Here is a 13,713-nt window from a genome sequence, read left to right as displayed (position 1 = left end):
AGTTGTTGATAATTATCTGTTGTATAGAACACTGTGAAACAAGAAAAGAGAGTCTCGTGTCTCACAGTGTTGGTTGCTGTGGATATTCTACAACACAGAGGACAAGAGACCACAACATGGTGGTCGACAGAGGTCAGGTTGAATAAAGAGCTGCACTGGATGATGCTTCATTGTTTGGTTCAAGGACACTACATTACCTCTGCTGCCAAGCATGATATCTGTCGACAGCTTGAAGGATCTGCATCACCATATCTGAATCACATTTTATTTGATGCCTATGCTGTAGGCTACATAAACAAACACCCACATACATAGTCACTGTAACACATGGAGTATAAGTCAACGCACACACATACTCATGCATGCACGCACGCACACACACACACACACACACACACACACACACACACACACACACACACACACACACACACACACATAAACGGCATTTCTAAATAACAATACACACTGGTTTGTATAGCATCATTGCCAATAACCAGTTTGCTCCAGATTTCATGTGGAGAGTAAAGCTGCACATTACGAAGACCTGACATTTCATTAATGCATAGGTTATTAAAATCTACACTTCCATAAAAAGGTCAAAAACAATTATTAGTTTTCATATTAAAGGTAAAATTATCAGAAAATGATTTACCTTAGATTGTGTGCAGAAAACCCAAATAGGCCTATGATTCAGCATCATAAAGTATGCATAATGTGTGTAGTGTCACTATCCTGTGAGAACCACATATCTCTCAAAAGACAGAAAAAAGCCCTGTTATCAGCTTTGTGAGTATGTATATTCCAGCTGATCCCAGAGGGGTTTTACATAGTTTATTTAGCTTGAGAAGTGCGATCATTTTCTCAACCAATAAAGGGACACTTCATGTGTTCATTGTTCATCACAAACAGTAAAAATCAACACATGAAGATATATGGTTTTTACTAGACAGGAAGGGGATGAAACACTACCATCTGAAAAGTAACTAAACTGTCATGTAGTGGAGTAAAAAGTACAATATTTCCCTCTGAGATGTGATGGAGTAGAAGTATAAAGTAGCATTGAATGGATATAATCAAGTAAAGTACAAGTACCTTGAATTTGCACTTACGTAGTGCTTGAGTAAATATACTTAGTTACATTCCACCACTGATAAATGATAATATTAGTATTGCAGCAGTCTTGCAGTGTTGAGCCCCCGAGACTATTCATGTAGGCTTAAACAAAAATCCTCTTTTGGTCTTGGTTAGGAAGTATAAATAGAGCACACAATTGCTCATTGATTTGCATTTTTATCATATCAGCACCATCTTGTGTTCCACTTTATTCCCACACTGTGATGGGCTCCGATGTGCAAGCTGTACTAAATCAAAATAGAAGCTGAGTGTAAGGGACTGTACACAAATTGTTTGGGTTATTTGGTCAATCTTGTATTTGCTTTGAACCCTCCCCTTTATTTGGAAAGAAATGCAGCCTCCCTGCTAATACCCCCAACTCAACCACTTTCAAGCTTAATTTGTTATGCAAAAACAGTCTTTACATAGCATAACTTGCACATTAGGTGTGAACTTAGCAAAATCATGAAAAAAATGTTGCTGTCTGTTTACTGTTACCTTTCATTTTCTAGCTGTTCTTTATTTTTTGAACCAAGTGATATAGCACACTCTTTAGAGACATACTGTTTAATCTGTACTAGCTATAGAGATCCATGTCTACTGTTTCTCAAAACTTACATTAAGCTTCTTCTATGAAATGAAGTGCATCACCCAAAAATTGGCAAGTTGGAAGCTATATATTTTTATTACACCACAAGGCCTTTTCCATATACGTATGTTTTTACAATATTACACATCTTCCTAATGTTATCTGATAGGCCAAGTGCACTGCACAGCAAATCACATTCAAAAAGGCACAGTTCAAAGAAAATCACAAAATAGTTTTTACTTGAGCATACAAAAATAATAATTAATAATAATAAATCCAACTACATTTTCCCAGAGTCCCAGTGTACTGATGCCTTGAGGTATTTAACTTAAAACAGGCAGTGGCGTCTTGATGATAGATCCTGACTGAGCCATCCAGTCCATATACTGGTCTCCAGCCCTCTCTTCAGTCCTCTTCCCCATAGTCAGGATCCCTGCTGCTTGGTTCCTGGATCCTTGGAGGAGCTGGTGGAGTCGGCTCTGCAGGAGATGCTCATCTTCATTCCGTTTACCCAGAGTAAGGATGCCAGCGGCGGCGTCTCCTGTGAGTGTTCCCCCTAAGTTCTTGCTGCCGGAGCGACACAGCAATGCATAGAGGTGACAGGAGCGAGCTGGTTGTCTGCAGCACTCAGACGTGCTGTGAGCATTACAGGCCAGGTGAGACAGCAGCAACATCAAAACCAGCACCAAGACTTTCTGTTGGGCCAAAGAGATTAGTTTACACCCAAATTAACTGATAGACAAATATAATCTGCAGGCATCAGTACACAATGCATTTTATTTTGTAACGTTCACATCATTGTAAATGTGGGCATAGTCATGGCTAAGCAATTTGCCTAATTCCCAGAGAAATAATGTTTTTTATAAAACCCGACACATAATAACAGAGAGGCACATGTAGCCTGTAGGCTCATTGGCAACCCTTGTCCTATAGATGACGATAAAAAACAAACAAGACATGGAAAATGCAAATTACAATGAACTAGGTAAAATACTATGCAATAACATTGATTACCCATGACTCATGCCTCACCCCTCAGATAGTGTTTTTAAAATGTCCCAGTTATGATCATTATTGATCCCTTGAACAGAGTACGTTTTGTAGAAGAGGACGCCCTGCAGTTCCCTGTAAATGCAAACCAAGTTCTGTGTTTTAACCATGTGAACACGTAAATTAGGATCTCAGGGACATGGTGAAACACTGTCAATGTCAATTGTACTGTAAATATGCACAACAACAAAAATCCTTTTTCCCTTTTTTGTGTTAATTTCTAGATATACTTCCAGTATATCTAGAAATTAACACAGAAAATGTATCAAAACACCTTAAAGCTATAGTGTGTAGTTTCTGTCGCCCTCATGAGGAACAAAACTGTTGGCGAGTCCACATGATACAAGCCTTCTGTGATCACGCACAGCCCCCACCCCTCCTCCACACAGTTGCTAGTAGCCAAGGAAGACACGGAGGATTAAAAAACATGGACTCTTCAGAAGAGGTAATTATCTTCACTCGAGTTTCTGTGCGCGAAAGTCGACGGACTACACAATCTTTTGAACATACCATACTGAGAAATACAGAGAGAGTTGTGTGGAGCTGATGGTCTTAATTAGCTTTGTAGCAACTCATTTGGCAATGGCTTGAATGTAACGGATGTTCATTAATAACAAAAAGTTCCGCACTAAAGCTTTAAAGTAAGCCGCCTGTCTTGGTATATATAAATAAATCTTAAGTAGAAAGACTCACTTACCCATAAATTAGTAACCACCCTTATGCAACTTTAAAAACCACAAATGTGCAATGCCAAACAAATTGCTAGCTTCTAAATAAAAAAGGAATCAAATTTAAGCAGCTTACCTTGTTAGACATGTCCATCCCAGCAGCTTTCTGGAAGTTGATGGGGAACCACGGCATCTTCTGGCTTGTGTGAAGGGGAGTCATCTGATCTTCCCGGGGGAAGAAGAAATGTCTTTTATAATGTTCTGTGGTGTCCACAACGATGGACGTCATTCAGGCCAACCACAAACATGACACAAAACCACTAATTCTGCTCTTTGCTCTTTGGCTCTTGAAGGGTTGATGTGATGCTGGCTGCCATTAATTAGTCTCCTGTGGCAGGTCATCTCCAAGGGGACTTCTCTGGACCTTTAATGAACAACAGGTATTTCTTTGTGCCCCCATGCAAACGTTTTATGCAAACATACCATTTTGATGAGTGAAGGAAGGAAGTCAATTATCTAATGGGTCCTATGAGTTCTAAAATATAAATATAAAAAAAGCCAAGACGCCCCTCCTCAGTGCTAATGATAAACTCATTCAAAAGTCATGCTAATGAGGTTCGGGCCTTTTTCTTTCGTACAAAAGGTGGCATAGTGACACATCAAGAGCAGCTTTGTCTAGCTCCTACACAGAGTTTTCACTTGTGTGGTGAACAGTGTTGATGAATTTGATTTTACTTGAAAAAAACAGAAGCCTTTAGCCTTCTTTTGGGAGGCCACGCGCTTTTGCTAGACTGCTGCTTCCACATAATCTGCTTTATAAACCGTAGAATACCGGCACTCTCATAAGTAAACATGATGACAAATATCTATTGAAAGCAATTTTTTACTTTCAATGTGGTTTTTCATCTTTTCATCCTCATTTACTTAATATCAGTTGCCATCTTATGGACAACAGGAAGCATTACTTTGAAACAACAAACTCATTAATTATCAAATAATTGGCCTCCTTCTTGTTTATTGATAAGAATAGAATTTTAGAGCAGAAGAATTAACACATCACAGTGCATCAAAAGCAATCAAAGCCTTTTATTGATTTCTTCAGATTCGCTGTGAAAGCTGGTTTTAAAATGCTCTAAAGCGCTAGCGATGTTTGAATGCGATCGAAAAAGTCACTTCACTCGAAGTCATTCTCTGAAATCATTTTCACTAAAATATCAGTCCGGGTACTGATTGATACATTGCTAAAATTCAAGTGAAAAAATGACAGAATGGGCATATTCACCATTCTTATGAATAACATTTGCATGTATCCTCATTTAGAAGCGAGAGAGAGAAATGAACGAGAGGAGACAGAATAAACAATGAAGCCAGTTTTAATGGGCCACTTAAAGGAGCTTTTACAGAATCCACACTCACTTTGCAGTGAAACACATGTCAGGTTTATTATTTGACACTTGTGTTGTGGCGCTAACCAGTTATCCCTCGTTCCAGTTCCACATGAACTGGTTCTCCTGATCTGCACCACACAACATCATGTGTCAAATCACTGTATATGTGGAAGTAATGTTAAAAAAGAATCAGAATATCAATAGAACTAACAACAATTATTATAATATCAATCATTAATGTCTGTGTCTGCAAGAATTATTTTAGCAATATATGTTCCCTTCGTACATTTTACATACAGTTTACATCTATATTCACTTTGTTTTGTTTCTATTGACAGTACCATGTTTCCTCTAACAGGCAGAGTCAACTATTCCAGTCGTGATTGGCTGGTTGATCTCCTCCACTAACAGACGTGGGCTAGCTCCAACCTGGGGACCAAAACACAGACTCACGTAACGTCACACACACAGCCCCTGGGGAGGAGAGAAGGAGACCCTGTGGGGAGAGTCCAGGAATGCAGAACTTATATCCAATGGAATGACACCGGGCTAAATTGAGGTTGACACCAGCAAGGGGTGCAAGAAGAGCATCAGTGTGACTGAACACATCAACAGGTGTGGTTTGGTTTTTCTTTTTAGGCTATACAGCTTCCTGGTTTGTGCTAAAATGGACATCTGTGATGCCTACAGAGCTCAGCCTGGTCAAGCTGCTCTATGTTGTGCACTTAAAATGAAAATGCCGTCCTTTTCATTATAAGGAGTGAGGGTTTGCACTTAGCTTTTACGTCTAAGATGGCAGAGGAAGAGTGCATGAACATGAAAAAATAAAAGCTCAAACACATGGAGTGAGGTAAAGCCTGTACCCACAGAGCTAGAGAACATAACGGAGGGGCATGTAATTAGCACTGCCCAGAGAGAGAGACAGGGATATCCAACTGCTGAGCACATTCCTATGCAGAAACACACACCACACATTTGTTACCAGCTGTTACCGTTTTGGCTTTTCACAAGAGAGAAGACTGAAGAGACCTAAACTTCCTGGATCAGATGGACAATTATCTTCCAAATCCATGACAGAGAAAGGTAAACATGGTCTTTCTAGTTTTACTTCCTGTTTCAAAATGTGTGATTGAAGTGTGAGGTCTCTTCTTCTTTTCAACTTCAGCCAACTCAAACCTGCTCTCAGACTTGTGTCTCACTTCTAACATGACGAGTCTTCCTCACCATTATCATCTCTTTAATTCTATCAGCCACTTCACCCATCTCCCTTTCGTTACTGGCCTCCAGATTTTCTTCGACACCCTTCTGCTTCTCCATCTCGCCCTGTCTGTCTCTCTTTGGGTAGGATTCTCTGTGGGCACAGGCTGCGGGTCAGCATGATCCCAAGGGATCGCCACCGACCATCTCTTTCTCATGGATGGCGTCCAGAGGGCCTGCTGCCCTCTGCTGCTGGCTCTGGTACTGAAACTGGGGGAGGGGTGGGGGTTGAGTATAGGCCGGTGGTTTTGAAACAGTTTGAACCAGAGGGAGAGCTGGTAGCTGGCAATGGGGATGGAGATAAGCCTGTGGTGCTGTCTGGGATTGGGATTGTGGCTGGGTTTGGGACTGGTGCAGTGGAGGAGGCTGTGGGTGGGTCTTGGCCTGAGGCTGTTGCTGTATGTGGACTTGCTGTGGCTGGTGGTGAGGATGGTGCTGGAGCTGTGGCGAAGCCGCTCCGTTCTTACTGAGACCACAGGACTGAGCTGCACAGTGGATCTGACGCAGAGTGTCAAGTGCCTCGCTCTTAGCATGCTTCAGCAGGTCTGCCTGGCCCTGAGACAGGAGACAGAAAGAGAAGCAGCTTTATTAACAACACGTTATGATATCAGATTTAAAGGTGACGGAAATAGCAGAAAAACATCTTTGATATCCATTTCCTCAGGGCTGCTTTAAAGCTTGGGCAGACACTTTATTTTTGGCGTCATTGTGCAATAATTTCATAATAATCTTTCAGCATATTTTAACTCAAGTGGTCTGAGTGAAAAGTAGACTTCTGCACCTTCTCTCGGCTCTATATTCAGGCTTCAGAAAATCTAGCCGTTGCGGAAGACTTTGGCCAATCACAGGTCATTTCAGAGAGAAAGCGTGTTCTTATTGGCTGTTCTGCGCATACATTACCCGTGTGACAAAGAGGGGAGAGCTGCAGGAAGAGGTCTCACTCTTCTTCAAATTCTGGAGGTTCTACCCACTGCATCTTTAATTTGTATCAGTATTTGAGTTAGATAGCATAATCTAGTTTTATGCTACCTTTTTGGCCTTTTTTTTAAGAGTTTAATCTCAAAAGGACCTTAAACTTGTTAAATAAAAATTAAATAAGGGGGAAACCATCAGGTAAAAGTGGTACAGGATTTTTTTCTTATTGTGCATTAACTTATAAGATGCAGAGGGGGGCAGTATAAAGCCACTGAATGAAGGCCTTTGGTTGCCTGCCAGCCCTTTATACTGCTCCACTCAGCTACTGAATAGTGCTGTTATATGGGGATAATGTAATACTACATTTCTGCTCCTTATTTAGGAGCACCCCAGAGATGAATCCCTGCCATATGTGGAGGAAGTGGTCAGGGCAGGCATCCTGCTTTACAGCACTGTCAAGTCAATCTGGGCCACTGCCATGGCAGCCTGCCACCTTAAGCTAGCCGTCTCTGCCATATGGAAATGTGGTAGAGTCTTCTCCACAGGCGTTTTTTTTCTCTGTGTGAGAGGTGCTTATATTATTAGAACTGGCCAAAAGAAAGAAGAAAAAATCTGACCACATGCTTTTAAAAAGTCTCTCCAACTCTACAGTCCTTAAATCCTTGACTCTTCCCCTCAGGCAGCCTTGCCGTCTCTTTCATTGTGTCCGGGCCAACACTTTCTTTACCCCACCATCCCTCCAACATTTGTTCACGAGCAAGTTAAAAACAGTTCTCAGCTGTATATCTGTGCATTTTCCCTCCCTCCCTCCCACTGAACTTTCCTCTGGATTCGGTCTGACCCGCTGTGACAGCTCGTTAAGTTAACATCCCTATGAAGAGGCACAGGCTGACCTGTTCTGCACCAGACTAAAGTGTCCTGTAAATGGTAAAAGAGATGAAGTTATCAGTGCCACAAGGCAGGCACAGCAGTGTGACATATTGCTGAATGAGAAAAAAGGTGCTGCCCTGCACACAACACCCAACGCTCTACTTCAGGTGATGTTAATACGCTGCAAGTGGCCTTTTACCTGAGCCACTCCAGCACGCAAAACACGAGCATGAATAAGTCATATGTTCGAAAAAACAGAAATTATGTAAGTCATGACTCACCAGGCATAAAATAAGATAGCAAGAAGCCGGTTCTGTGCTGCCAGAGCCAAATCACAAAGACACTTGTATTTGGGTACATTCACCCTTACAGCTGGTCTAAAACTATCCACAGGGGGCTAAGCCAATCAAGGGCAGCCACCAAATCCCACCAGTATATCCTCATTAAAATCTCTCCTAATCTCCAACTTGTTTATCAAAACCAGTCTATTCCCTTGATAGAAATTGGACACTCAATAACCAGCCTTTACTGTATATTATTTTAAGGTTGTAGACAGGGAATGGTTTGTGACAGCGGAGCACGAGCAGGACTGAGACCCATGCATCTCAACTTGAACCGTCATTTAAATGCCTAAATACTTGAACCATCATGTATATAGAACAAAACAGACAAAATCTATGAGCTTGAAATCTATGATTTGGGAGACAACAAGAATCAATATAGTTTTGGAGCCTGTTATTCTTCTTAAAAAAGGAACTACAATATGCTTGACACTTGCTTCAAAGCCTCTCTTTCTGTCTCCCTGGTTTTGCTTTTCTCTTGGCAGCGAGGTACGATAAGTGACAGGTTGGTATGACTGGTAGAAACGGGAGAATACCCTCATTCACCATGACAGCTCTGATCTGACTGTAACTGTCAAAGTAAGGGTGGAGAGGGAGTTTGGGAAACAGAGAGAATACACAACTTTTTCTCTCATGCTTACTTCCTCATAGCTTCCCCACAATCTACCAGTGAGTGTGTATAGGCCTGCTGAGGATCTGGAGAGGATGACAGGTGAAATAACTGTGCATGGCTACCAGCCTTGGCAAACATGCACCAAGCTTTCACCAAATGTTCAGTATGAGACACAGCTTACAATTGAAGAATAGGGGGAGGAAGAGGAGGAGTTATGTTGATACCAAGATGCCTTCATGTTGAGAATGTGGCTCATTGAAGAAATTAGAGAACTAGGGAAGGACGAAAGAGGGAAGTGTGTGTTCGGAGAGACAAAGCAGGGATGGGAGGAGTTCAGGGCTTATGGGTAAAGACGGAGTGCGGGTGAGAAAGGGATTATGTGAGTGTCCACCTGTTAAACTATTTAAGCACATGCGTTTCCCAATTCTAAAGTGTGCAATGAAGCTTACTTAAGATAAACCTTGCTGTTGCACATACGGCTGCTGTATTAGTGCAAAGAAAAAAGGCAAGACACAAATACCTTTAACACTGATTTATTAGTGTTATAGCCATTACCTTCACTAGTGCTGAAACATTTAGTCAAAATGTAGCAGTAACAGTTTTGATAATCATTTAATCATTGAGGTCATGTATCAACCTAGCAGTTTTCGGTGTCCAAAATTTGAGAATTTGCAGTTTTATATAATTGTAAATTAAATCTATTCAGACATGGGGAAAACAAGCAATCTAAAGATGTCACATGATTTCTGGGTACAATTTTTTGGACATTTAGACAAAACTATTAATCAGTTAATTGAAAAATCTTTCTATCTGAAAAGACAGACATGAAAAGGCAAAGAAGAATAAATCAATCAAACATTTACCTAACCTGGCACTCAAGCAAAAAGCTCAGCCAAGGAAGCTTCTTCACTCAATACTAAATGATTTCAGGGTGATGAGATGAGATAAAAATATCCTGGCTGCTCTGTACTTACTTAACAATGTAGTGTTTTATCAGTGCTGGCATTACCACTGTGGTTCATAGAGGCAATGAGATGAGGATTACCTTATCTTACCGTGTCACGGGGCAGACAGGGAAAAGAATGCATTTTGCTGAGGATCATCTTAGAGGCAAGTTCAAGGGACCCAATGTACCCATATGAGGAATAAAAGTGCAGCATGTGTGTGTCTATAAACAAGTGTGAACAATCCTATCATGTCTTGTCAAGATAGTTAAATGAGCAAATAAATAAAGTGTGTTTGGTAACAACAGCAATTAATTAGGAGATTAACGGATTAGAGAGGAGGCCAATGCAATTATCCCAGAGAGCTTTCTTAAGACACCATGTATTTATCTTAGGAACACAATCTGGGATTGCTTATCCAGCTGATTATAGTCTCCAAAATAATCTCACATGTTGACATCAATCAAAGGTATTAGCCAGTACTTTACACAAACTGGACATATGTAGAGTAGTACAATTATAAGGGTCTTTGTTGTGCTGAAGGCCACATGCCAGGTGTGGTGCAGTCCATCTCACCTTGAGGACAGTGATGTTCCAAGCGTAGCTCTCCATGGCCTTCTGAAGTTTGCGGCCTTTCAGACCCTCCTTTGCTCCAATGCGATGCAGGTCCTCATGGAAGTCCAGACCTGGACACAAACACATACATTACATGTCAATACACATTATAAACTTTATATCAGTAAAGCTAAAAACAAAACTGCAATGCAAAAATAACATTTCAGCAAGAAAAAGTCGGTCTTAGACTAATATATAAAAAATAAAACTAAGTGTACAGACACTTAAGGACTTCACTTCAATTAAACCTAATTATAGAATTTGGCTTTGTATAATGTATGTCTGTATTATCTCTAGTTAGTGTAATATGTTTGCCCCACACCTAACTGTGTGTGTGTACATATACATGTATATTAAATTACATTACATGTCATTTAGCTGACGCTTTTATCCAAAGCGACTTACAATTGCTACATATGTCAGAGGTCGCACGCTTCTGGAGCAACTATGGGTTAAGTGTCTTGCTCAGGGACACATTGGTTGATGTATCGCAGTGGGAAATGAACCCAGAGCTCCCACACCAAAGGCATGTGCGCCATCAACACCCACCTCTCTATGTATATATGCTGTCTACTGTATATGCATGTGTACAAATACAGTATGTGCATTTCCTTTTAATTGCATATCTATTGTGCATTGTAGGGAGGTAGCCAGAGCACAAACATATTTAAAGGGGTTATAGAATGCAAAACCGATTTTACCCTGTCATAGTTGAATAACGACAGTTCGGTGGGTAAATAGGACATACATATATATAAGCTCAAAATCCCATTGACACCCCTTAACTATGAAAATCTCATATTTTGAAACTGCCGCTGAAAACGGGCAAATCTCAACAAAGCTAGTTGCTTACGTAAGCATCTCAAAACCTGTACCTTTTTCATGCCCATTGGTGTATTAAAAGAACAGTCATGTCCCAACATTTACATAGGCTACACAACTGACCTGAGATCAGGTAGTTTTCTGAATCTAGGTCACGCAGATCTCTGCTATTCCATTACAAAATTCACTTCTGAAACTTTTTTATGCGAGAAATCAACTATGTAAAGCTCAAATATGGGCCGTTTTACGAAAATGGATGGCTAATTGCAAATTTTGTCCGACTGTGTGTCGGAGTTCAGCGGCCGGTGCTGCCTGGGTTGCTACATCGCTGCCCTGCCTGTCCTCCGTCACAGACCCCGGCCTGCTGTGAGCTCGATTGAGGCCCGGTGCTCAATACCCGCGCAAACATACCCTTTTCTGGGTGACTGGACTACCACACGCCGCAGCCCTGACAGAGCTCTAGGGCCTGCAACTTGCTGTTCTCTCTCCCCTCTTCCTGCTACCAGCCGGCCGGTGAGTGACTGAGAGCGCAGTCAGCGAGCTTGTTACACCCGCAATCTCTTACCGCAGCCCGCAGTTTCCAGTTAATCTTATAATGGATATGTGTGTTGAGTTATTTAAACAAACAATCGGGGAAATAAACGCCTCTTGTCCGCGAGTCTCATTGATATAGCTGCGGTGAGCTGGAGTCCATCAATGAGAGCTAGCAAGCCTCCTCCTAACTCTGACATTCACAAAAATGCATTCAATTGAAATCCAAAATCGGATAAGTGTTAGCTAAGCTTGACCTTAAGCTTAAGACCTTGGGGTAGATGTTATATAAGTGGCGTAACGAAATTCAAACTGTATATATACTATAGTTATGCCAAAAGTGTAGCTAGCTAGCTGCGATATTTCCCCATTGTATTGAATGGGACATATAGCTAGCTAGCTAGCTGCTCCTTCTAGCAAGACCCTGAGTTCATAAAAATACCGTAAATTCAAATTGGACACAACGTTAGCTTTGTAAGACCTTGGGGTAGCTGTGATATCACTGCCGTGACAAAATTCAAACTGTAAATATATTATAGTTATACCGGCAGCCAGCCGCGGAGCCCCGTAGTGCAATAATCCACAAAGGGTGACTTTGACCTGGGTATGGAGCCCAGCAGGCTGCCGCTTTCTCGTCAGACTGTGTGGAGCTCCTAAAGTCTGACATGTCTTACCAAATTTGCAATTAGCCATCAATTTTCGTAAAATAAGAAAACAATTTGAGCTTTATATAGTTGATTTCTCGCATAAAAAAGTCTCAGAAGTGAATTTGGTAAGGAAACATTGAGGTGTCTGGAATATGAGATTCTGTCGTGTCTCTAATGTGTGTGTATTGGAGATTCGCTCAACCAATCAGCGCGTGTCTCTAATGTGTGTGCATGGCGATTCGCTCAACCAATCAGCGCGCGTCTCTAATGTGTGCATATGGCAATTCGCTCAACCAATCAGTGCGCAGCTCATCTAAATATTCATGAGGATACCATATTTGGAAGAAAAGCTCTTGTTACAAATAGGGCCAAAACACAGGGATGCATAAGGGCCAATAAAATATCAGCTAGGCCATTTTCAGCCCAACTAATGTTACATACCCCATTAGGAGATCATAAGGAACAGTGTGAAATACCCTATATAATCATTCTATCACCTCTTTAAGTATAGGAGCTATACAGAGAGTGCATACCTCAGGCAAGGATGGACAATCCTCTAGATTTGTTCTTTTAGAAAGATATAAAATGCCCGGATATCAAAATACCTTTTTAACTTCCAGTACATTAACTGTAATTCAAGATAAAATACCAAAATGTTCTTAATAATAATAAATCCTTGAAAAGGTTTCTTAGTTCTGCAAATGGATCCAAATCATGAAGTTTAAGAGAAATCTGTTAACATGAATCTTATCTAACTAACACACAAAAAACATAACATACCTAATAAAAGTATTACTGATATAATAATTTGCTTGCTTTTAAGGTCACTTTTTTCACTTTTGCAGTGTGCAACACAAAGTCTGCAGAACAAAAGACATCTAGCCAGCTCCTCACATACACCTTAATGGCCACAATAGCAGTTTACCATACAATGTGCTGCATTGCTAATGGGGATAAAATTGAAGTCATGCAACGCAGGCTAACCTTTAATTAGTCAATCAGTAGGTCCAGCTTTTTTTTAGCCCACGCAGACCATTACTAATCTTCTGGGCTTTAGAACAAACTCCTCCTAAAGCTGTATGTCTCAGCCTGCTTGCCAGGCAGTTCCTGACAACTGACCTTATGCCACCCCAGCTTTGATTCACTGCAAAGACATCGAAGACACATAATATGCTTAAATTCAGAAAAAGACCATAATTAGAAGTCATTCCTTTTTTAGTCCTCAGCTCTTTTCAGTGACTAGTAGGCAGATACCTTCACTTCCAGTGTTGTCAGGAGAAGTCTTTCGTTAAATAGATTTTCATTTTCATACATCAGCCCAGTGGCAGCTTGTTTTTTGAAAATAAC

General features: G+C 40.9%; 2 protein-coding genes across 2 annotated transcripts in view; both read right to left on the bottom strand.

Moving 5' to 3' along the window:
- Positions 1-2,028: 2,028 nt before the first annotated feature.
- Positions 2,029-3,643, bottom strand: hcrt (hypocretin (orexin) neuropeptide precursor). The gene is made up of 2 exons (XM_028599341.1): positions 3,560-3,643; positions 2,029-2,400 (listed from the first exon to the last, which is right to left on the bottom strand). Exons 1-2 carry the CDS (start codon positions 3,641-3,643, stop codon positions 2,029-2,031), a joined length of 456 nt encoding a protein of 151 aa, XP_028455142.1.
- A 1,137-nt stretch (positions 3,644-4,780) lies between these two features.
- The window catches only part of plcl5 (phospholipase C like 5), an 83,740-nt gene continuing 74,807 nt past the window's right edge, over positions 4,781-13,713 (bottom strand). The window contains exons 5-6 of the mRNA XM_028599340.1: positions 10,328-10,437; positions 4,781-6,623 (exon numbers count right to left, since the gene is read on the bottom strand). Of these exons, the coding sequence (XP_028455141.1) occupies positions 6,183-6,623; positions 10,328-10,437 (551 nt within the window). The 3' untranslated portion in view covers positions 4,781-6,182. The remainder of the gene's footprint in view (positions 6,624-10,327; positions 10,438-13,713) is intronic.

Source organism: Perca flavescens, chromosome 15, assembly GCF_004354835.1.
Source record: "Perca flavescens isolate YP-PL-M2 chromosome 15, PFLA_1.0, whole genome shotgun sequence".
In the NCBI taxonomy this organism is placed as follows: domain Eukaryota; kingdom Metazoa; phylum Chordata; class Actinopteri; order Perciformes; family Percidae; genus Perca; species Perca flavescens.
The sequence above is the reverse complement of the archived record's forward strand: the minus strand, read 5'-3'. Positions and strand labels throughout refer to the sequence as shown.